At 45.7% G+C, this 23,729-nt stretch overlaps 1 protein-coding gene across 2 annotated transcripts; it reads right to left on the bottom strand.

The window, feature by feature from the left end:
* Nucleotides 1–2,118: 2,118 nt before the first annotated feature.
* On the bottom strand, nucleotides 2,119–5,914 carry LOC136466914 (abscisic acid receptor PYL3-like). Of its 2 annotated transcripts, none has more exons than XM_066465426.1 (3): nucleotides 5,470–5,914; nucleotides 3,852–4,067; nucleotides 2,119–2,612 (listed from the first exon to the last, which is right to left on the bottom strand). In XM_066465426.1, the coding sequence occupies exons 1-3, from the start codon at nucleotides 5,671–5,673 to the stop codon at nucleotides 2,397–2,399; spliced, it is 636 nt and encodes a 211-aa protein (XP_066321523.1). In that variant the 5' UTR covers nucleotides 5,674–5,914; the 3' UTR covers nucleotides 2,119–2,396. The 2 variants fall into 2 exon arrangements, with proteins under 2 accessions (XP_066321523.1, XP_066321524.1); XM_066465427.1 differs by having other exon boundaries at nucleotides 2,475–2,612; nucleotides 3,743–4,067.
* Nucleotides 5,915–23,729: the final 17,815 nt, after the last annotated feature.

Below are 23,729 nucleotides of genomic sequence, written 5' to 3'. Positions count from 1 at the left end.
TAGGTCGATCGATGTGTTCTATCTCAAATAGAAAAGGTTCTACCCACTAGATCTACTCCTGGTTGATCCTAAGAACCTAACATTGTGCAGGTGAAGCCACCAGAACATGGCTTCTATGACTTCAGCAGCTTTCGTGAGCTTGTGCATTGAAGCCGCATTTTGGCTTCTCCTCCTAAAGAAGCCCATAAACTTATAATTTTATGCATATCCTAGAATTCATGATTGGCTCCTCACTTATCCACCCCTCTTTCGTGTGCTCCCAATCAACAATTCGGCGTGGGAACCCTAGTTCCCTACCCTTAAGGTGGCTAGGGCCAGCTATGGCTTGGTGGAGGTTGATTGGAGGTGCTTTGTGGTGGCGGTCGGTATAATAGGAGACGCGATAATTAGTCAAAGTATGAAGACCGTGAAAATCATGCGCTAGGTGGGCCACAAATGGGTTTTCATTTTTTTAGGAGAAAAAACAGATTGTTTGAGGAGGGTGTTTTTTTTCTTCCAATTAGTTTTTGACAGCATCTAGATAACAACTTTTGTGAGTGTCTTTACTAAACACTATACTCCCTCCTCCCCTAAATAACTGTCGTTTTCGTTTTTCGAGAAACAACTTTGACTAAATATATATATATATATAAAATATCAATATTTATGGTACAAAATTAATATCGTTAGATAGATCGTTGAATCTATTTTCATAATAAATTTATTTGAAGATATAAATGTTGCACGTATTTTCTATAAATCCAGTTAAACTTACGGCACGGAAACCAAAAGCAACAGTTATTTAGGGACGGAGGGAGCATGCTCTAAGCAACAAAAGGTAGAATACTTTCAACAATACAGTGATCACAATCAACAAATTTGGCAATTTTCAAGTTCACGGGGATTTGATTCTCGACAATGGATCAGAGTTTAAACCATGGTCAAGTTCTAAATGTTTCAACCCTTTCCTCTTTTGGATTCACATTAATGAGCCATCTATGTTGCGATATGTAATCTAAATAAAAGTTGTGTGGAAGGTGTATAACTTTTCTCCTTCTCTGTTCCTGATCATTGAAAGTGTTGGCACTATTGAGAATCCAACAAAAGGAGGCAGTAGAAAACATGACTTCTCGTCTTATTTGGCAGCAGCAGTAGAAAGTTGAGTTGCCAGCTACCAAGGGCACAATCGGGAGCCTTGTTTAATGTTGGGTAAAATACATTTCTCAACCTCCACGCTGCACATCACTCTGATTTTGAACCGTGAACAATGGAACCAGATAGCGGACACCCTCTAACTGTCAAAACAGGACAAATTTTGTTCTCAGAAACGCTTCGTAGGTGGTTTTCTATTTTCTAAAAATAATAAAAATCTGGTTTGATCTCTAAACATTATCATTAATTTGTTTTTAATTAGAAAATTATCAAACTAGTTCCAATTTCCTTCTAAAAATGTTATCTATTTGTTGGTGCTCTATTTAGAGTTATTATTTGTTTTAAATAAATATTGAGCACGATTACAAGCAATAAAGCAGTAGAAACAAAAATAAACTAGTGCCAAATAACAACATGTAGATCATAAACAAATAGATAATATTTTTAGAAGAAACTTGATACTAATTTGATAATTTTCTAATTTAAAATAAATTAATTATGAATTTTTAGAGATTAACCAGATATTTTAATTAATTTTTAGAAAACAGAAAACGAAACTAGTCTAAGGATTAAATTTGTTTGGTTTAGACAGTTGGAAACTAGCCTAAGGATCAAATTTGTTTGGTTTAGACAGTTAGAAGGTGTCCATTACCCGATTTTATAGGTCATGATTGAAAATCGGGCTGACTTGCAACTTGATGGTTGAAATTATACTTTACCCTTTAATGTTTAATATTGGTGTCAACCAACTTGAACGGCAGTATCTCTATGGTAAGGCTTCTTTCTTGACTAGTATATCATAACCATAGCTGAACTCATGCATGACCCTCTAGGGAATTAATTACACACCATCCGGGCATGTATTTACACCACACGCACATGAGACAAAGAAATCAAGATGGAGCAATCTAGAGCGAATCTAATTACAGATAAACAACCCTCCAGTCCACATATTGATCTGAGAATGAAGATGTTCAGGGCCTCACAGTTCTAAATTTTTTTCTTTCAATTTTCATCACTACAATAGCACATCATCATATTCTGTCCTTCTCCTTCTGCGAGATACAACGCCGGAGAAGAACAGCAAACACAATCGCAAGGAGGAAAAGACTTAAACTTTGAACGCAGCATAGCAGTAGCAGTTCCTCAAAACTCATTTTCCATGCAATTTTCCAGGAACCTAGGGGCTCCATTGGAGAATAGCTCTGCACATTCTAAGGAATGCAATGATCGGAACATGTCGATCGACCTATATATATCTCCCATCACCGGTCAAGAGGCTCCGTTTGATCCTTGATGACCTGGCCCTCGGACACCTCCGCGAGCGACTTGAGGTTGCACTTGAGCAGGGCCTCCACAAAGTAGCAGGTCTCGTCCTTGGTGTTGCCGTCGGGGACGTCCACCACGAAGGACTCGATCACGAGCGTCCCTGGCCGGCCGTCGATGACCTCGGGGTGGACGGTGAGGATGGAAGAGTAGTTCTGCAGGCAAAGGAAGAAGATGACAAGCAGATGAATTAGACTAGTCGTCAGCGCACATGCATACCGGTGGCGTTCTCCCAACCAACCCAAGGGGCGGATAAACTACATATCTATCCTCCCTTGCGTTTGGATTCAAACAAGTCACAAGTGGCATCTAACCATTATCCAAGTGCAATGCATGTGACCATGGCCACTTGTTGCCAGCCATCGCTAGCAAGCTGATGAGAGCAATAACGGATGGAGCACGACAAGCGAGTGACAGGTCCTCATGCAAGGAATTCAGCATGTAAGGTCAAAGGATGGCAAGTCAGTGCCATACTTGTTAGTCCAAGGAGTTGAGAACATACAAACATCACCCAGTGCATAACAACAATCGGTGCTTGTTTTTTGGGTTAGACGACAACAGTTAGTTTGTTGGGGCTATCACTTGATGAGGATGGCAGCACATCAAGATGCATCTGGCAGTGTACTCCAGGATGAGGTGGAAAATATCTCATCGTCATGTTCAACCACTATGGGTTGAGCGAGGTATGTGCTTTGCAGTTGAGCACTAATCTAATAAGTATAGTGAAGTAAGCCCACCATTATTTGTGCATGAAGCATATTATTCTTTATTATCGTTGGTGAGTGGAGCAGGGCACAACAATAGATGCCGAGCACATACACCTGTCAATTGTTTCAAGCAGACTCCGGTTGCAAGTACAGGTTCACTGTACTCGATTGTTTACTCGAGGGAAAGTTACTACAGGAAAATACTGGGAATCAACCTGCCATGTGCGCACGGTTTGACCATGCAAAATGAACTCATAAACATTAAAAAGGGATTAATCCTATCATGTATTTCATTGCGTATATGTTACGAAGTGCAGCAAAGACTAAGACCAGTTTTAGCAGAGTTTTACTGAATGCAAAATAAAACACACAGCGGTCGTTAGGCAAATAAATCTGTGATAGCTAGATGAAGGTAGGTGACGACTTTTCGACATAAGTATGTCTAATCAATGAACAATCCTGATGATATATAGTACATATGACCACTAAACTGCTTGTTTCTTAAGCATATATGCATATCAGTCACAGAAGAAGTTGCGCACAAGAAATCATTATCAGTTTTGATGCAAGATATATACCAATTCAACAAGTCTGCATGCTGGAATTGGAACCACAAACCAAGCTAGCCTTAATCGAAGGAACTGCATGTAAGATGGACAGCATAGATACATCAAGAACAAAACATACCTGCAGCCTGTGATCACCTCCAACAAATCTGACGCTGAGTATGTGCTCGTTGTCATCCAACAGCTCCAGCCTCTCTGTGCTTCTTGTGGCTGGCAGCCCAGACTTGACATTGACCTCCCTGACACTACCAATCTCAATGTTCCCCTTCATTTCACACCGGCTCACAAAGGGCTTGAAAAGCTGTGGTTGATCAAACCGCCTCACTAGAGACCAGACCTGAGAGAGAATTACTTGATCAGGTACTAATTGTAATGATTAAGCAGGTGACCAAGATCAATCCTCACTCATGTATATACATGTAACAATCGAAGAAATAAAGCTTCCAACAAATAGGTCTCGATTGCTATTAAGTAGTATTAAGTGTGCTTCCAACAAAGACCCTAACCGGCAGGCTGTCCTATCAATGTACAGCTGAACGATGGCCACAAATTATCACAGGAAAACGGCAGGAACGGTGTACAAGTCAACTAAACACAATTGAAGAATATGACAGCTCTTCGAATCAGAGGTACAGTACACAATTATAAAATGAGGCCTAGAGCCCTTGAGGTTGCTATGGAGCGTGTATACACATATTCACATTTGGAAATGAGGCAGCATCCTTTTGGAATATGCTGATAACTTGGGCAGGAAAGTCGGCCAAAAATGATGATTTCCTTCGAAATAATCAACTCTAGTGCATCGCATAATTCTGCAAAAGCTGATATTTTTTTTTGCAAGATTAGTTTGCATCTAATCTCCTGGCGAGTGCTGTGCTGAACCCACATCCAAAGGAGTGGAGTCCAAGTGAAGCATATCTCCCTCCACCACCGCAATCTCTATTAGATTACTTGCAGAATAAAGCTACAAAACTTCAAAGCCTAACGCAGGCCAGCCAATGCATGAACACCGAGATAGAAACCCCAAAATAATCTGGCGAAAAGCAGATTCAGCGGGGATCTCGAGGTGGGGGGTGGGGGAAGCATCTTCCCACGTGAGACGGAGGTTCAGAAAGGCGAATTAAAAATCCTCGAGGCTTTGTGTGTATCATTTGCCTTTGCCAACAGCACCAATCATGCATCTCATGTTCATCTTTCTTTCTTGTAAGAGAGAGCCTTGGTTGGACTGGTGCAAAAGCTGGACGACGAACGAACGATACAGGAAAAATTCACAGGTTCCTTGGCTGGAAACGGAAATCATAGCTTCCAGCGAAAGCGACGACGTGGGTCCTCCGACCAATCGCATGAAAAAAAAAGGAGGGCGAAGAGAGAAACTAGCAGGAAGGAGCAGGGCCGGTTCAAGACGGTCTCTCTCCAAATCGGGCATCCATGTTCCCGACTGAAGAAACGGGCCAAACGAGTGGGTGACTCGGAACAAGTCGGCATCTTTCCTAATCGAGGAGCGGCGCATCAGCACTCCAAAACCGGGCGGGGCCAAACAAAAAGGAGAAATCAAGAAACCGATCGAAACGATGTCTCTGCGGCGGATCGACTGGGCAACACAACAACAACCTGCTCGCCATGGAACATGGAAACAGCACGGCACGGAGAAAAAGCATAGCAGCAGCAATAGCCGAGATTGATACTATTTGATTCAGCAGCACGGAAGAAAAGAAAGAGGTTGAGAGGCAGGCGCTCACAAGGTGGACGGGCGCCTTGATGTGCTTGGCGACGGCGGAGGAGCACTGGTGGTCGCGGGGCTCGTGCCGGTGGAACCGCCGCACGTAGTCCGTCTCCATGGCGCGCAGGTCGCACCGCAGCTCGTCCGCCAGGCGCCACCGCCGCGGCTCCTGCGTCTGCCCTCCTCCTCCTCCTACTCCCACTCCTCCGTCCATCTCCACCATCACCGCCGCCGCCGCAAGCAAGACAGCCACCACGCTCGCACAGCCCGGTAATGGAGGCGACGACAGGGGCTTGTGCCGCAACGAGCAAAAGCAGACGACGAGCTTAGGTGCGGAGGAGGTGGGGATTTGCCTTTGCTTTGCTTTGCTTGGTTTGTTTATGCCGCGACGAGCCCGAGAGGGAGAGGGAGAGCGAGAGGGAGAGGGAGAGAGGCTGAGCGGGGAGGGACGACGACGACCCCTGGATGGCACTGCGGCCGCAGCCTCAGGTGTGGTTGTTATGCTATTGGGCGCTTGCAAGCAAGGGCCTACAAGAATTAGAAATACCAGATATGCCCTCCACCACTTTTGCTTCAGTTCAAGGTCGCTCGTGAAAATGATGGGTGGCCCCATGACATGAGGGACGGCATTATCTCGTTGCCTTTTCTTTTTTTGTTTGGAGATAGGTGCAGATATGTTTCTTTTTCCTAAAACTAGGTCCCATGTCGCATAATGGTGTTCTTAAGCTACTGGAGAGCAACGTTAGAAGACGGCTAATAATTTAGCGGGTTGCTAGTTATTTGTTACTGTCATATCACCTACATAACCAATCTAGCAATTCACTCGTATAATAGTTAGATAGTGTTGTATAGGATCTGTTTAGCCTACGTCTAATATTGCCGAGCCATAGTAAGAGCGACGCCAAGACTGCCGTGGATGTTTCCCTCGCCACACTTTTGGCAAGGTGTGGCGTAGAAAATGAACTAGGGCCATGTGCTCACGCCACGGCATGCCACAAGTGCCGTGCACCCAACCAAATGGCCGTTGAAACTGTGGCGCGAAATATGCGGTGCTGTGCGGTGAGGTGCGGCCGTCATCCAAACGTGCCTTATACTACACCATTAATTAATATATGGTCCATCTCATTTTCTTGGAGTGTCTTAGTTCATTGTAAAGTTTGCAGCTCGTTTATTTTCTCTCCTTCATCTCAGTATAAATCTAAAGTGGCAACTTATGCATTCTACTTATAGAATCTTGTTGGACTTGTTCTTATGGCATATATCAAGACAATAAATATGGGTTCTATAAGATACCATGTATTGGCCGACCTAGGAATTGGTTAAAAGAGACTGTGACCAAAATTTAGTGGTGAAATATAGCTCAAAGTTAAAGGGAGAATTTTAGGGATGAACCAGGACTTCAAATACTAAATGGATATAATACTCAAAGTCAGATTTCTAATATGTATATGAGATGGGTGTGAACACCCAACGTGTTCAACATTGTTTTTATCCTGCTCTGAATAGTGATGTGTAATATCTATCGTCTATCGACTTGGGTCGTGTTTGGGGCCGCGTTTTCTGTGGTGGCGGCCAAAAGAAGCAAAGAATCGCGCCAAACGCCCTACGTCACGAGCGATCTTTTCTCCTCACACGGCATCCGCACTGCAAAATGAACTAGAGCCACGTCTCCCGTGCCATGGTACGCATACCGCACCGTGCGGTTTGCAAACGCCATCCCAAACACGCCCTTGGTTTTATCCTTAGAAAATTTCATTTTCCACAGCGGGAAGTGGAGTGGGTGTTCATTCTTTTGTTTTACAGGAACACAAGGGGATACAATGCCAAAGTCTTGGTCCTTCTTATTTTGTATAGTTTGTATTGCAAGTCTAAATCTGTAATTTTGGTACTAAATAGAGCACAAATATTCAACTTTCAACCCAATAGAATATAGAGTAGAAGCTAGAACAGGGCAAAATTAGGGAGAAGAAAAGGCCTCACGTTTCCTGAGAATTGAGAAGATGATGGGTAGTTTAGGGGAGGAGGGGAATGCCCCCTTGCGTGGTTGTGCACTTGCGCCTATGTGCTGATGCATCATGCATCAACTAGAGAGGGTGTCGGTGGATTTTGTGTTCAACTAGTAACTTGTGTATCACATGTAGCAGATAAGAGGGTTAACAAACCGGAGACACGTATTTATACTATAGCTTAATAGGTGCAGGGTATCCTACGATTAGTGTAGATGAGGCTATTTATTTCTTGTGCGTCATGTGCTAGGGATCGATTGCAAGTAGAGGATCAAAACTATGTGTCCATGGGTTGAGTATCTATTAGAGATTCCTAATTAGTGGCTCCCTACCCCCACTTTATATAGTATGGGGATATGGTTACATAGATAGAGTCTTGATCAGTTTACAAATTTCTTAGTCGGTTACAAAAAGATGGGATCATCTTCTATGTATATCTTGCTTATGTCATGTCTGCCAAGTAGATGAGATACACACCTTTTCGATTGAGCCTCTCAAGTAGTCAAATATATATCGAACCACCTCCACCTAGTTGGGCGATATCCTTTGAGGTGAAGGTACTCGGGTACCATGTAGTCAATAATAATAGCCCCCGAGCCTTTGTGCGATTTAGAGAATTGGACAAAACGTCTGAAATGTCCTAAATGGCTAAAGGGGAGTGAATAGCCTAATAAAAAAAATTCTACAGCCACTAGAGCAAAAGGTTAGACAATAAGATGACGTTAAGCAATTTTGCTCTAGCTCTACTAAATAGGCAAGCCACCTACCAAATATGCTAGTTGCTATAATCTCTATGTCACACAAGCTAACTGGTTATGTTGCAACTACTTGTACCACTAGTGACCTAACAAAAGATCTAAATACATCTAATTAAACTAAGCTACTCAACTAGCAAGGCTACTAACAAGCTCTACACAAGATATAAACAAGTAATGTAAAGAGCAAGTGTAGAGGTGTGCAAACCAAACTGGGCAAGCATCAATAAAATAAATACCAAGAATACCAATTGACACAATGATTTATCCCGAGGTTCACTTGCTTACCGACAAGCTAGTCCCCATTATGACGGCTAGTTCACTTGTGGTTCATGCTCTAATAGGCACCATGCCTAGCCCAACATTTGGGCACCATAAGAACCAACACAAATGAGGGCACTCAGCATCATGAGCAATCAACTAGAGTACCTTGTGCGATCTCCTATAGGGACAAGGTCAAGAACCCCTCACAATCACAACGATCGAAGCTGGCAGCAATCACCAATAGTCGCTCAACGATCCCACACACTCCAGTCCTGCTAGGTGACAACAATCACCAAGAGTAACAAGAATTCTACCAGCCCAATGCGCTCTTCTAGTGTCACAAGATGCAAGAACGCTAGCAATGCGCCAGAGGCTCTCCAATCCCACTCAAAATGATGAAATCAAGTGTCAGAGTGAGTGGAGTGAGTTTTTTAGCTCTCAAAGGGTTTGCACAAATGTATGGGTGTTGAGAGAGTGGCCAAGGCTGGCCACACCATCTATTTATAACCCACACTCCAAATTGAACTTTTGGACCCTTGGAGCTTGTTTTTGCATGGTCACTTGATAGGGCGGTGTCACAGGATTGGAACCATGACAAGCATAGTTGTTCGAGTCGGTGTTAGAGCATGGGTCTCCAGTGGCTCGGGTGGACTCAAGAACACAAGAATCACAGAAAGGACGCTATGATTTATCCTAGTTTGAGCTAATCGATGCCCTACACCTAGCAACTGATGATCCTTATACTCAAAAGCACCCAAAATCAGGGGTTACTACATAGTGTAGAGAGAGATTTGGTAGGGGGTTAGCTCGGTGCTAATCCTAAGGCTGCCTCGCCACCGGTGGAGTCTTCCCCTCGTCGGAGAGGAGGAAGACGACGGGATACGGTGGAGGAACTCTTGGTGCCCCTCTCTGGGTTGCTCTGCTCTCGATGCTGAGCAGGAGCGAATGGAATGGAATGGAATGTCTTGGATTGGTTCCCCTTCTCTTTGGGGCCTCTTGGGCCTGTCCCCTCTAGGTCTAACCTTATCCCTTATATAACGAGATAGGTCGAGTACATGGTGGTTTGGGGAGATGAGTCTACAGTCTACATGCGCCGAAGTTTAGGAGGGTCTTGCAGTGGTGCTCTGTGGACCATGGCGGTGTGTGGAGCCAAAGAAGCCTTGGGCGTCATCCGGCTACTCTATTCTGACACTCTACATGTTAGGCTGTCAGCTTGGACCAGCCTCCCCTAGGTAGACCTTCTAGAGTCTTCTTGGTGGCGAAGGAGGTTGGCTCCAGGGCCTAACGCATAGGCCTAGGAGCCACCTAGCCCCTAGAGGCCCTTAGAAGCTTGTCTTCTTGTGTCACGCCCCGTGCATGACCCTATCGCGAAAGTGTCCGGCAAGGCCACACCTAGAGTGCGGCCTCTAGGAGCCCTCGAGCTGAGATGGCTTAGGGCTTGTCTTCTTGCACCCAGGCCTTGGCTGGCGTCGTAAGCCAGGTAGGAGCCAAGGCTAGAGCTCGAGCATGTCGTCGATCAGGAACCTAAGGCCCGAGCGAGCCCTCGAGCCCTAAGCGGGGGTCGTGCTGTGCCTAGGCTTGGTCAGGTTTCTTCATCGAAGGGTGCGCGCGAGCGTACCCGATGGGTATAGCCCCCAACCCCGGGGAGATCCTAGAGGGGTCGATCGGCATGTCCAAGTAGTAGTCAGATACATTGCTACAGGTGGTGTGACCAACTTGGGTGAGCCTAGTAGTGTCAAGCCTCCATAGTCGTGGTCATAGATGTCACTTACAGGCATGCCCGAGTGGTTCTAGTTAGAGAAGTTGTCGGTGGTGGCATTCCCTAGCAACTATGGTCGAAGAAATTGCCATCAGTGGCGTGACCCACTCAAGGGAGCTTAAAGATTTTGTGCCCGAGCAGTCATGGTCAGAGATGTTGCCACCAGTGGCATGACCAACTTTGGGGAGCCGAACGGCGATGCGCCCAAGTAATTGTGGTCAAAGTGATTGCCACTGGAGTCCACCATTAATACATGGTCCACCTCCTTCTCTTGGAGTCCGAGTCTTAGTTGGCTATAAGTTTGTGGCTGGTTTATTTTCTCTCTCCTCCATCTCAGCACATATACTAGTATAGAAAAGACCTATTGTTCTGGTTGGAAACCCCTTTAATCCTAGTTTCTTAATCAAGACTGTGTATCCAGGACTAGAGGTCCCACCCTTTAGTCCCAGTTTAGGCAACCAGGACTAAAGGGGACACCAAAAAGAACTAAAGGGGCCTCTAGTCCACACCTAGGGCGGGCACCTTTAGGTAGTGTTGGGTTCATAAAACCCGAGGTCCCTCGGGGACCGGCTTCTATGCCAAGGCTCAGCCCAAGAGTCTAAAATGATAGGCCAGAAGGGTGGCCCAGCCACCGACCGAAAGGTCTGGCTGAAGAGGAACAACACCCGCTCGTCGGCTACTTCAGCCCACCTCTCCGACCAGAGCGTTTGCTTCGACTCCAGCCGCCTCCGGACGGCCTCTCCGATCAGAAGGCCTGGCCCAAAACACTACTTCTGACTTCGACCCCGCGTCTCTGACCCGGGTTTATAGGAACCCTGCTCACCGCTCTTCTCTGACCGGCACACTCAGAGCCGACTAGAGCCATCCGACCGGGGATGCCCGCTCGGTGGGAACCAAAAGACGTGCGGAGAAAAGCAAGGCAAGGCTCACAAGTCAAAACCACTGTAACAGGGACCATACCCTGCACGAAACAATACTCTATAGCCACCCTAACACAAACAATATTGTAGGCGCCGACATCTCCCTCTATAGTATTGTAGGGGCCACTAAAACTCCCATACGGTAAGGCCCCCCACGTGCCTCTAGGCATCGATAGCGGTATGGGCGCTAAGATTTACCGTATTGGGTGAACATAGCAAGACTCCTCACATGCCTCTAGGCATCAAATAGTATTTGCAGGTACCGACGTCTACCATCCCTGAAAAAGGCAGCACGACCTCCCGCATGCATCTGACATTCTACAGTGACATCAACAGTGTTGTAGGCGCCTACCATTATCTTGTACTCACCGGCATGGGCAACAAGGCTCGATAGGCGTGGACAACAAGGCTCGGTAGCATACATACCCTCACCCTCTCACTTGTAAAGCCATCCCCTTTATCTATAAAAGGGGACGCGGCCCCTCCAACAAAGGGAGAGCCCTTCTTGAAGATAACAAGCACTGATCAAGTTCACTAGCTCACGACCACAGAACCGCTGGGTTCGGACTCCAAGCACACACTTGAACACTTACTCATAGCGCAGCTCCCGTCGCTCCTGGCCCTTTTGACCGGAGCCGACCGGACCTCCTATACACCCCTTCTTCCTCCTTCTCGTTTGTAACCCCACAGCAAACTTCGAGCACCTGAGCTCAGGAATAAAGTCACTAACCGACCCAAACTGGACGTAGGGCACGTTGCCTGAACCAGTATAAATCCTGTGTCATTGAGTGTTAGGCCACCTCCGATCGCAACGTATGACAAAACTACAAATATTCACTAGTTGGTCACTTTCTGCACTGACAGGTAGTGTTTGGTTGGGAGGATCAAGTGGGATGGGGATGGGATGAACTGGTTTTGTAGGTGTTTGGTTGGGAGACATAGAGAGCTAGGGACATCCCACTTGGAATATTTCGGCAAATCTAGGGGCAATCTCATCCCATCGAAAAGGTTAGACTAGGTCAACCCACCTTCACCTTGTTGTTCCTCTACTCTTTCTTGGAAGCTCAATTGACGACTAGGCAGGCAAGCTCCTCACCAGCGTGGAGATCCTAGGTGCGAGTGAACTTTTTGGCACACAAGTGGCCTCCCTGGCATGGAGGTCCCCAGCGTGACGCCCCCGGCGTGAAGGTTCCCAACATAGGTGACCTCCTCGGCATGGAGGTCTCAGTGTGGCTCCACCCGGCACAAAGGTCCTCACCATGGATGGCCTCCTCGACGCGGAGGTCCTAGTGTGGCCTCAGCATAGGCTCTGCTGCCGTGGCTTCCCCGATGCTAGCGTGGCCTTCTTGACCGGTGCTGAGGTCCCTAGATGTGAGCTCTTCTAGCATGGAGGTCCCCTAGCGTGGCCATCCCTAGCATGGGGTCCCCAACATAGCCTCTGTCGGTGGCAGGTCCTCGATGCGGCCTCCGTCGGCGAGCGCAGGCAACCTCCTCGGTGCGGAACTGTGGATGGTGACTTCGATATGAGATAACAGAAAGTGGGCCCACATGTTACTTTGTCTAACGATGTTAAGAACTCTCATCCACTCCATCCCACTAATTAAATCCTTCCGACCAAACAAAAAACTGGAATAACTCTATCCCTCCAACCAAACAAAAACTAGAATGATCCTGTTCCCAAGCATACAGAATCAGCGGCGCATGGTCTGATGGATCTAAGGGCCAAGGTTTGAGTCCTTCAAACCATAGCTGCATCCTGGCAATGACACGAGTAAGCGTCGGACCCAAGCCAATGGTCCGATGACTCTGTCACACCATGGTCCGATGCTCAGTCAACCCCTCAGTTCACTTCCAATTCACTTCCAACTCAAATCCTTTATGAATGAGGTTGACTTCAACTGATTCTTGGGCCTTCTCATAGCTACCTAGTGCTATGTTTGACAAGTGTGCACCACACCTAAACTATTAGACTCACCTATATCAAGCTACTAGTTCATACCTCCTTTATAGTATGACCAAAGGAAAACACAGTCCTAGACTACTCTAAGTATCTCCCAACTCTAATTGACACTTAGAACTAGTTTGCTCTTAACCTTGTCGTCCATCTTTTGAAAACCGAAATAAATTTCATCAATAGGGGCATGAAAATCATCGATTGCCTAAACAATCACCAATATTGTGACCTAACTCAAATTGCCTCTGCAAAACATATGCTAATCATAATTGTGTAGTCATTAATCACCAAAACCCAACTAGGGGCCTAGATGCTTTCACCTATGACCTATCTAACACATCTGAACAATCATGTTAGACTCAGTGCTTGTGTATTCATCTAAATCACCAAAACCATATATAATCATGCATAGAGCACATGATCCTTATAAACTATAATCACAAAATATTTTAGTACTACTCCATCCATCATAAAATATAAGATGTCTAATAGATTTAGGATATATTAAGCAAATGAGCATATAGCTAGCCTGTGCCTCGTCAATAGCTAGTTCGTCAACCACAAAAATATGATAGTTTTGTTTCTTTTGAAAACCTAATGTTCATATCACTCTTTTCCATGATTAATTACTATGTCAATTACAACCCAATGATGCGATGTTTAGCAATTCTTAACTGTGATCTGTGTAGGACTTTTGATAAACAAAGGTAGTAATATGCAAGTGGTGAGATGAATACACTCATCACTATTATTATTGTTAGGCCAATAGCTAGTCTTTGTCTTTGGTGTAGCACAAAAGAGAGATACCTTCAGACATTATATACTTTAATAACATGCCTGCTAGGGGAGAAAGTTCTAGAACACATATTTTGGCATCCTGTAGGGAAGCACCTCATATCATAATTTGTGAAGGAAATGTCGTATAGACCCTTTTTATTGTGGAAGGTGTTTACTGACATAGGGAGTAGGCTATATGGTCTATGTGCATACGAATCCAGGACCAAATGGTTCATCGTATGTCATCTATGGCAGAGATCATTCCTTGTTCTTGTGAAGCAAAGGGGAGCACACAACACTAATATACTTGCGTTACTTCATATAGATGGCGTGCTATATATGAAATTGGAGATGTGCAATATGCGGTGGTCAAGTATATGGAATATGGACTTCGATTATTATGTTAGGTAATATGACAACTATGAAGTATGTAAATGTGTGTTTGTTGATTGATAAGGTGATTTTACTCTATGTGTGTTTGGGCGCGATTTATTGATGAACCTAATTATCTTCACCATCCCCTCCGTTCCCTTCTCTAGTTCAAGAAATTGAATTAGTTTTCCCGATTGATTTAGTCATTGTCAGGATCAGCAAGCGACAGCTAAGGAAGACGAATACTGTTGGGCGTCCGACAACAGCCGCCGCGGCGACGGGTGATTCTGTCAGCTCTGTTAGCAAGACTGTTAGTGGCTAAGCTTGGGAAGTTAAGGCGGTTGCCTAACGTCCGTAACGACGTGTCCGAGCTGAGGTATATAAAGCCCTGTAACCGGTTGTAAACGGCATCGAAACAGAACCTGAACTTCCCTCTGAATCAAATTCGACTTCGTCTGTTCCCCAATCTCTATTCTTGCTCTTCCTAGTCTCAATTCCGATTCCAGTTATCGTCTCGGTTCATCGCGGAATCGTGACAAGTGGTATCAAAGCCGTCGATCGTGTCGCCTTGATCGCGTTCGTAATCCCCGTCAGCAGGCATCGGCGATTCTTCACCTCGGTGAATCGAGTCGTGTGACGCCATAGGTCTGAGCCGAGGTTGAACGGGTCGGTGCACATCGCGGTTCCTGGCGGGAATCGGTGATCGGTCGTGAGTCTGGCGCCGAAGCGGGGTCCATCGAAGTTTCAGAAAGACACGGTGTAGTCGGTGGAGGAGGTATCTGCTCAGCTTGGCAAGATGATGAAGCAGTTCGCAGGGTTCCAGAAGATGTTGCAGAGCAGATGGATTCGCTGGACACCATCGGGACTTGGCAGGCGACTGGGCGGACACGACGTTCGACGATTTGCGCGAGAGGGCACGAGGTAGCCCCTAATTTAGCCTTCTCCAGCGTTGGGTAACTTGGACCTCAACGCGGCTCCCGGGTCGTCCTCGAGCTCACCTTCAATGGACGGGGAGCGGGCCAAGGGCCATGGCGAGGACTGCGGCGGGCTCCTCGGACCCCGGCCGCAGTACGGCAATAAGGGTACGCAACATATTCCTATCTCCGCTGAACCCCCTCCTCTTGATGACTCTGTGCATGCCAATTTACGTTCCCCTCCGTTCCCTAAATTGGAATTTCCCAAGTTTGATGGTGAGTTTCCTCGTGCATGGCGGGACGAGTGCGAGATGTTCTTTGAGGTGTATGCGGTTCATCCCTCGTTGAAGACAAGGTTTTGCGGCATTGAACTTTCAAGGAGTAGCTAAGGCCTGGTTGCAGACAGTGCAGAGGAAGGGTAGGATTCTGGATTGGGATAGGCTCTGTGAGCTGGTGATCAATCGTTTTGACAAGAATCAGTATCAGTTATTGCTCAAGAGGTTTGATGCTCTGAAACAAACGGGTTCAGTTGACGACTATCAGGCAGAGTTTGAGAAATTGGCACAAGGGATTCTGTTATACAACAGTAACTTTGATGACACTTATTTCGTGACAAGGTTCGTAGCTGGGTTGAAGGAAGAGATTCGGGTGGTGATCACTCTACACCAGCCTAAGGACGTTGACACTGCTAGTGCCTTGGCCTTGCTGCAAGAAGAGGAGTTGTCCCGAGGAAAACAGAAGTTGGGAAGTTTTGGCAAGAATTCTTTCAAGCATAATTTTGATAAGGCCAAGTCAGTGGACTCTGATAGAGGCAAGGCCGATGTCACAGTTAAGGAGAATGAGGACAAGCTAGCTTCTCTCAGGGAAACAAGAAGGAAGAATGGGTTGTGTTTCAAATGTGGGGCTAAGTGGGGTCACAATCACAAGTGTCCTGCTCAGGTGCCACTACATGTATTGGAAGAAATCTTGGATGCCTTGGAACCTATGGAAGATCTTGATGCTGAAGTACCCACTGAAATGGAGGAAGAGATCATTGCAATAGTGTCTCAGTCTAGTTCTTTGGAGAATGTCAGAAGGAGGACTATGAGGATCTATGGCAATATTGGCAAACTGATATTACTTATCTTGGTGGATTAGTGTGGGGTCTTTCATCAGTGACAGGTTGGCTGCTCAACTACAACTGGGCACTGTGTCTTGTGCCTCAGTGAGCCTAATGGCTGCTGATGGGAGTCCTATGGTATGTGATCAGAAGATTCCCAACTTACAATGGACTGCCCAGGGTCATACTTTTGTGTCTTCAGTGGGTGTGCTTTCCCTTAGATGCTTTGACATGATAGTAGGGGCTGACTGGTTTGAGGAGCATAGTCCTATGTGGGTGCATTGGGCTAGGAAAATCATGAGATTCACAATGGCTGGGAAGAGAGTTACCTTGCAAGGGTCGAATCATGATATGGAACAGTGCCCTGCAGTGTCTGGTAGAGCTCTCAGAGGATTACTTAAACAGACAAGCTGTTACCCATTGCATCCAACTGAGATTGGACCCTACTTCATATATTCAGTTCAAGAACAGTGTGGCAGTGGCTACTATTTCAGATCAGGACATGATACCTCAGGTGGAACAATTGTTGGAGCAGTATGATGACATCTTCCAGGCTCCTACTTCCCTGCCCCACCTAGACCATTTGATCACAGGATTCCTCTTTTGACAGGAGCTCAACTAGTGAATGTGAGAGCTTATAGATATTCGCCTGCTCAAAAGGATGACATAGAGAGACAGTTAGTGGAGATGTTGCAGAATGGCATCATTAAGCCAAGTGAGAGCCCCTATGCTTCTCCAGTACTGTTTGTAACACCCTAGATGTTTGGCTCCCACAAAATTGCATTTCATTTCATAAACATGTGCATCATCTATCTCATCATGCCATTGTTACTGAAACATGTATATGCAACATTCTCAATTATGTTTGTTTCATACTTGATTGCTTGTGAATGGTAGTTAGTGCAACATGAGTTTCTCATACCTTGAAACATGGCAACATGGTAGTGTAATATGACAAGTTTAAAATTGCAACAAAGTCATGAAACATGTGAAACATGGATTTGCAACATTAGGGTAATTTGAGTGTTTTGTTGTTTTATCACATGTGATACTTAGAAGTTGGTGTAGCACTTGTGTAGAGTGGTTAATTATGGTCTAATACACCTTAACTACACTTAGGGTAATTGATGGGACATTGTTCATGTGGACCAAAATGACTAAATTGCCCTCTAGGTGGAGGTTTGACTTTAGGATGACCTATAGAGTGACTCTATTTGACTGATTAAAAAGTCCAACCTAGAGACCTTGCATGGATGTGCACCCTTTACCAAAGTTGTAGCCAATTTATCAAGGAACAAAAGTCTCAATATGACCATCTCATGAAAATGGCTAGAACATGCTCAAACAGGGCCCACAAGTCAGGTTTCCCTGCTGATTTCAGACTTAGAAAATTTTTTCAGCCAAGTCTTGACTTACAGTTTCATGAGCCCCTCTTTGAGACCTTGTATCTCCCAATCCAGACCGAATTAGTCCAAGCCCCAATTGACAATGTTGTAGTACTACTGTAGCTATACAAAATTGCTGTTACTACCTACCGCTAACTCGGGCTAGATTACGAGCTATAAGGCGATGAAATGGCGCTGTCAGTCGTGCCACCGGACCCCGATTCAGTTCGTTTCATAAAACATTCAGTGAACGTCATGGCCGACCGGTTCAGAGACTGGCCACCACGTGGCATGCATGCCCAGCTAGCACCTCCACGTCGCGCGCCTGTGCTCCTAGGTGAAAGCCAAGCCAACGCCTCGCTCACTCCCTCTTCCTCTCACCATTTCCCTCTCTGTCGTCCTCTTCCATGCGAGCGCGGTGACCGGGAAGACCGTGATCGCCACTGAGCCAAATCACCCTAACCGAGCACCATTGTCTGATTCCCCTGAACCACAGCACCACCGTGTGCCCCTCCACATCCTCGACCTCACCGAAACCTCGTCCTCACCTCAGGTAGGGCTCACCGTGAAGGCGGCTCCACCGGGTCGCCATGTCCGTCGCCGGCCGAGCTCGCACGTGGCTATACCGCTCGAGCCTCTTACTGCCCCCTCTTTCCCTTGCTTTAGGTCCAGTTAGTGATGCTGATGCTCATAGGGTAGACCATTAGGGTTGTGATGCCGTCAACTCGCCGGAGCTAGCCAACTTGCGGCCGTGTGCCGCCATGGCCACCGCCATTCCCCCTAGCCACCGCAATTGCTGCAATTAATGGTACCCCTAGGTGCGCACGGGTGAGGTGAACACGCTAGTACCCGTGGCCTCACCGGAGCTGCCACCGGCAGCGAGCTACCGCCGTCGCTCTTCTTCCCTCCCCTGTTTTCTCTATGACTAGCGGGGCCCGCTTGTCAGCAGCCGCGCGCAGGCGGGAGCCGACCACGGGCCGCGCGCGTGAGTGGGCCGCGTCGTGTTTCTGGGCCACGCTGGCGTGTGCGGGCCGCAGTGGTTTTCCAGGCGGGCCCAGTAGTGGTTAGGGTTTCCAAATTTGTTTTGTTTTATTCTTTTTCACAGATTTGGGTATAGATTCAAAAATGTATATCTCTTGGTTGGTAGATCCAAATGATGTGGTTCCAATTTTGTTGAGTTCCTGGTAATGTCTAGTTTATATTAAAATATAATTTATGCCATGTTCTGTTATGAAAAATGAAGTTGCTAATTATCTCTTTTAATCATGTGGGAAATAGGGGAAATTATATCTTTTTCTGTGTAGCTCCAAATGGCATGAAAGTTTTATGGTGTACTGCTCATATGATGAATAGCTTGTAGTTAAATTTTCATACACTTTGGACACTGTATGTAGGAGTTATGTAATTCTCTTATTTGCGTAGATGGATCTTGTGTGAATTTTCATAATTTTTCTATAGATCCAGTAAAGGTAAAATTTGGTGAGTACTATTCTTATGCTAGAATGATACTAGGAAAAATGTGAAATCTATTGCTTGATACTCTTCAATAGGGTTTCCTAATTATGCTAGAAATAGACCTTCCATCTATTATTTTTGATACAGCAAGTTCTGCTAGTCCAATTGCTTTGAAATTTTTATAGTAGTCTATGTGAAGCATGAGGTAGCTACTGTAATTTTTGTAGATTTTTCTATATAGTTTAACTATATGTTGCTTTAATCACCTAATTAACTAAATAAATTAAAAAAAGACATTAAATAATTTATTTAGAAGTTGGCACTATACTTTCTGATGTTCCTCTGGTATGCACAACAAGTTGGTAAACTTGGTTTGGTCCAATTATGCTTTTGCGTCATCACTAAATATTTAATTTAGTAAACTTGACATTTCTGGACAGATTCTATGTTTACTTGAATTCGATTTGGTTAACGTAAGAATCATGCTTTGATGTTTATAAATGATTTGTAGAGAATTTCATAAGCTTTCTAAAATGTCCTCTTGCAAGTCATTTGAATTTGTAGAACTCTTGTTGTGATTGAATTAAGGAACTGCTCGTTTGCATATGAAACCTTAACTTTTGATTTAAGTATGCCTTTACTATTCCTAAGCTTGTGGTAATGTTCCTAGGTGTTAGGCCTTTAACTGAAGATGAGCATCTTTATCTTAGGTTATGCAAGTTAGGTAAGTTGATCTTGTTCTTCGAGTTAAGTTAGATACATGTTTTAAAGTGATTTGAATAGAGCTATTCTTAATCAGTAAACGAGTGTCCAGTGATGTTTTCGTTAAATACTTACTGTTATCCATTCATCATGAGCATCATGCCATTCCTTACACATCTATGATATTTATCTTGTGCATCTACATTCAATAGGTGTACCGGAAGGAGTGACACTGCTGGAATTCGAGGAACCAAGCGGGGAGCAGCAGCAGCCAACACCGGAGGTTCAGGAGGTGCGGCCCACAGGAGAAGTGCCAGACGAGGTCACCGTTGAGTGCCCGGATCACCATCCATGCAACTTTGTGAAAGGCAAGCCCCGGAGCATATTAAACCTCTTAATTTCTGAAATGCAATTAAAGTATTATTGTTACATATATATTGTTGCATTAAATTTAGGTGTTGGATGCAAACACTTGCTGCATTGGTTATCCAATCCTTATCCAGATATTGATACCCTGAATCCTATGTAGCTCAAGCTCGTGTAGTGCTTAGCCCTGCTTAAATGCGGTAGAAGTCAGATGATTTCCTATCACCTGCGAGCTATAGGGATATACATATGGCACGGTTGGCTATATTTGCTATCGTGGAAAAGAACCTATCTTAATTTGAATTGAAGACCGGGCGGAGGCGTGCCGGTTTGCAGTGACTCCGTCTGTGTCGCTTAAGGACCAAATCTTGGAGCCTTTCCTATTCATGTTGAACGCATGCCTCTCTCTTAGTTGGCTGGGTCTGGAGACCGACCACGAAGCCGAGTAGCTCAACTCAGGCTGAGAGTCGATAAGTATAAAGTACGCCTCAAAAGGTAGCCGTAGGCGTGAGTCCAAGGGCAGGTGATTTAAAAGTCCTGATCGTCTTGGCAGAAGGGTAATCTCTGAGAGTGCTGGCGCTGATCGAACCCACGAATTTTGTTCCTGAGTTGTATCAAAGGTGACCCACGGCTACCCTTGCAAAGTATGCCAGGGCGAGAGTTAGGCATACCCCCTCAGCTGAGTTGTAATTCGATTCGAGTCGCCATCTCTCACCGGTTAGTGCGAACTTGATAGGCTTATCTCCAAAGTAGATACACTAAATAACATAATGGTTTAGGAATGATGGTATGATGATGACAGCCTTATTATACCTGCTATGGTTAATATTGGTTGCTCCTAATAAGTGAGTGCTCTAGTACAGGTGCTAATCTAGTGGATAGGTAAATGATGATAAACTTGATGCTAAGTTTAAATTGGTCACTATATTCATAAGTGAAAGGTCCTTGTTTGGTTTTGGTAATTGAGTGACAACCTAGGTGGACTAATTGTGTTTATGTGAGATACACAAGTGATTAGTCTACAGGTACATGTGTGTGAGCAACATATGCCATGGAGGTGAAAATGGCTTGGAGATGTTGTAAAGCTCACACATGTGATGATGAAGGAGCTTAAATGCACATGAGACATGACATTGAGTCATGTGATCAAGGTGGAGAAGATCAAGACAAGACTTGGCTTGATGGACTGGTTGCAAGCGTGAAGGGCAAGTCAAAGGCTTTGGAGTGATGGACCGCGTGGCGGTGAAGCTTGAGCAAGACTTGGCGCCGATGGACGATGGCAACGGTGAAGAGCAAGTGAAGTCAAGATCGATGAACCAATATGATCACGTGATGATATGAAGTGGATCATATCATTGTTGATTGTGTTGGTGCATGTGTTGCATCGACATTGAAGGAGATGGAATGGAATGCGCAAGGCAAAGGTATAACCTAGGGCATTTCATTTCACCAGTCATAGGTGTGTAGAGAAGTTTATGACTGGGTTTAGGATAGATGGCCATACTCTCAAGAGGGGCAAACTTGTTTGCATATCAGTCATCTAGTGCCACTCGAGTGATCTAACTTTGCATCGTCGCTAGGATCGAGTGGCGTGGCAAGTTGAGTGGCTAACATCCTTTGGAAAATGATTGTGAAAAGCTAACACACATACACATGGTGGTGTACACTTGATGGTGTTGGCACATTTACAAAGGAGGTGGTGTTTGCAGGGTTGAGATGGGTTTGGGTCCATCTCTCGGGAAAATAGAATGCCTATTTTCTATTGCGCCGGATGCAAGTTCTTGTGGTTAGCACATTGGTGCAAGGGTGAAGAAGTTAGAAGTGAAAACGAGTTGGTCGCGAAGACGTTGGCGTCGGTCAACTGACCGAACGCTGGGTCTAAAAGCATCGGACGCTGGCAGGGTGCATCCGGTCAGGCTGACGTACGATGACGCAGAAGCTGGAGTGTGACCGGACGCTGGCCTACGTCCGATCAAGTGTGACCGGACGCATCCGGTCGAGGTCGGTACCTTACTGGAAATGACCGGACACTGGGGGTTCAGCGTCCGGTCAGTTGAAGCTGCTGCATCCGGTCAGGTCTAGTGATCGTTGGAATCGGACACGTGGCCATCTACGGACGACCGGACGCTGAGGTCCAGCGTCCGGTCAACACGACCGGAGCGTCCGGTCGGCCCAATTTTTGCCCAGTGAAGGGGTAACGGCTAGTTTAGCCCTTGGGGCTATAAATAGAAGTGGCCTTTGGCCATGGCTGGCGCAGAGCACCTAAGGGGACTTAGTGTCCATGCTTGTGAGTGCTTGGGAGCCCTCCATCACACATATACTTGATAGTGATCATTCGATTGTGTGAGTGAGCGATTCTAGTGTGATTGCATCATGAGGTTGCATCGAGTGGCACTAGGTGATTGAGTTGCAAGCCGGTGGTGCTTGTTACTCTTGGAGGTTGCCACCTCCTAGATGGCTTGGTGGTGGTCTCTGTCGAAGCGCGCAAGAAGCTTGTGCAGTGCTCTAGAGAAGTGCTTGTGAGGGGCACTTGTGCTCGCCCCGCGAGAGTCACGAAGAGCAACTTTAGTAAAGCATGTCATTGAGCTACCCTCAAACAAGGGGTAGGTTCTTGCGGCGCCCGACGTGTGGGCTTAGCAGGTGATGCTAATTAGCCGCCGAACCACCAAGTGAGCGGTCGACACAACGGGGACTAGCGTGTTGGCAAACACGTGAACCTTGGGAGAAAAATCATCGTGTCAACCTTGTTCTTCCCGTTGGTTTGCATCCCCATTACACAAGCTTGCAATTACTTTTATACATATTAAGCTTGTGTAGTTGCTCTTGTAATTAGATAGCTTGTGTAGCTTGCTAATTACCTTCTTGCTTGTGTAGCATAGAAGTAGCTCCCTTGCGTGGCTAATTTGGTTTTAGTAACCTTGTTAGTCACATTGCTTAGTTTGTGTAGCTAAGTATTTACGCTCTCTAATTAGGCATTGGTTGCCTTGTTATTGAGCATTGCTAGTGAGCTTTGTTAGCTTTGTGCTTTTGCTTACTAGCATGTGTAGGAGCTCTCTTGTTGCTTAAAATACTAGTGGCATAGGTTTGTGTAACCTTGCTCCTAGAATCGTTTAGGAGAGCTCTAACTAGCCCGGCACCTTTGTTGCTTGATTAGTATCTTTGGAAGGTGCTAGAGAACATAGATAGAGGGGTGTAGTCTTGGCTAGACCGATAGTTATAATTCCGCACTTGTTTCAGTTAGCCGATGCAATTAATTTTAGAAAAGACTATTCACCCCCCTCTAGTCCGCCATCTCGACCCTTCAATAAGCTCTTTTATGCAACTGTGTCAAGCTAGCCCACCTCATAAGCCTGGCATGACCCTTGGTGTCCTTTATTTCTGGTTTTGATGGGTAAGTCTAGCTGAGTACCTTCTCGTACTCAGGGTTTATTTCCCACCTGTTGCAGATGACCAGTTCTACTTTGGTTGCTACAAGTATTGCCTTCTCCTGGCTGGGGATGAAGACTAGACCGTTGGGTGCGGTCTCTCCTAGTTCTCGTACCTGAAGATGC

This window comes from Miscanthus floridulus, chromosome 7 (assembly GCF_019320115.1).
Source record: "Miscanthus floridulus cultivar M001 chromosome 7, ASM1932011v1, whole genome shotgun sequence".
In the NCBI taxonomy this organism is placed as follows: domain Eukaryota; kingdom Viridiplantae; phylum Streptophyta; class Magnoliopsida; order Poales; family Poaceae; genus Miscanthus; species Miscanthus floridulus.
Note: the sequence above shows the minus strand (reverse complement) of the source record. Positions and strands in the feature narration are given on the sequence as shown.

Coding starts and splice junctions, on each gene's coding strand:
- LOC136466914 (XM_066465426.1), bottom strand. CDS start 5,673: ATGGTGGAGATGGACGGAGGAGTGGGAGTAGGAGGAGGAGGAGGGCAG. Junction 4,068..5,469: donor TCAAGGCGCCCGTCCACCTT/GTGAGCGCCTGC, acceptor ATTCTCTCTCAG/GTCTGGTCTCTAGTGAGGCG. Junction 2,613..3,851: donor GAGGTGATCACAGGCTGCAG/GTATGTTTTGTT, acceptor CTTTGCCTGCAG/AACTACTCTTCCATCCTCAC.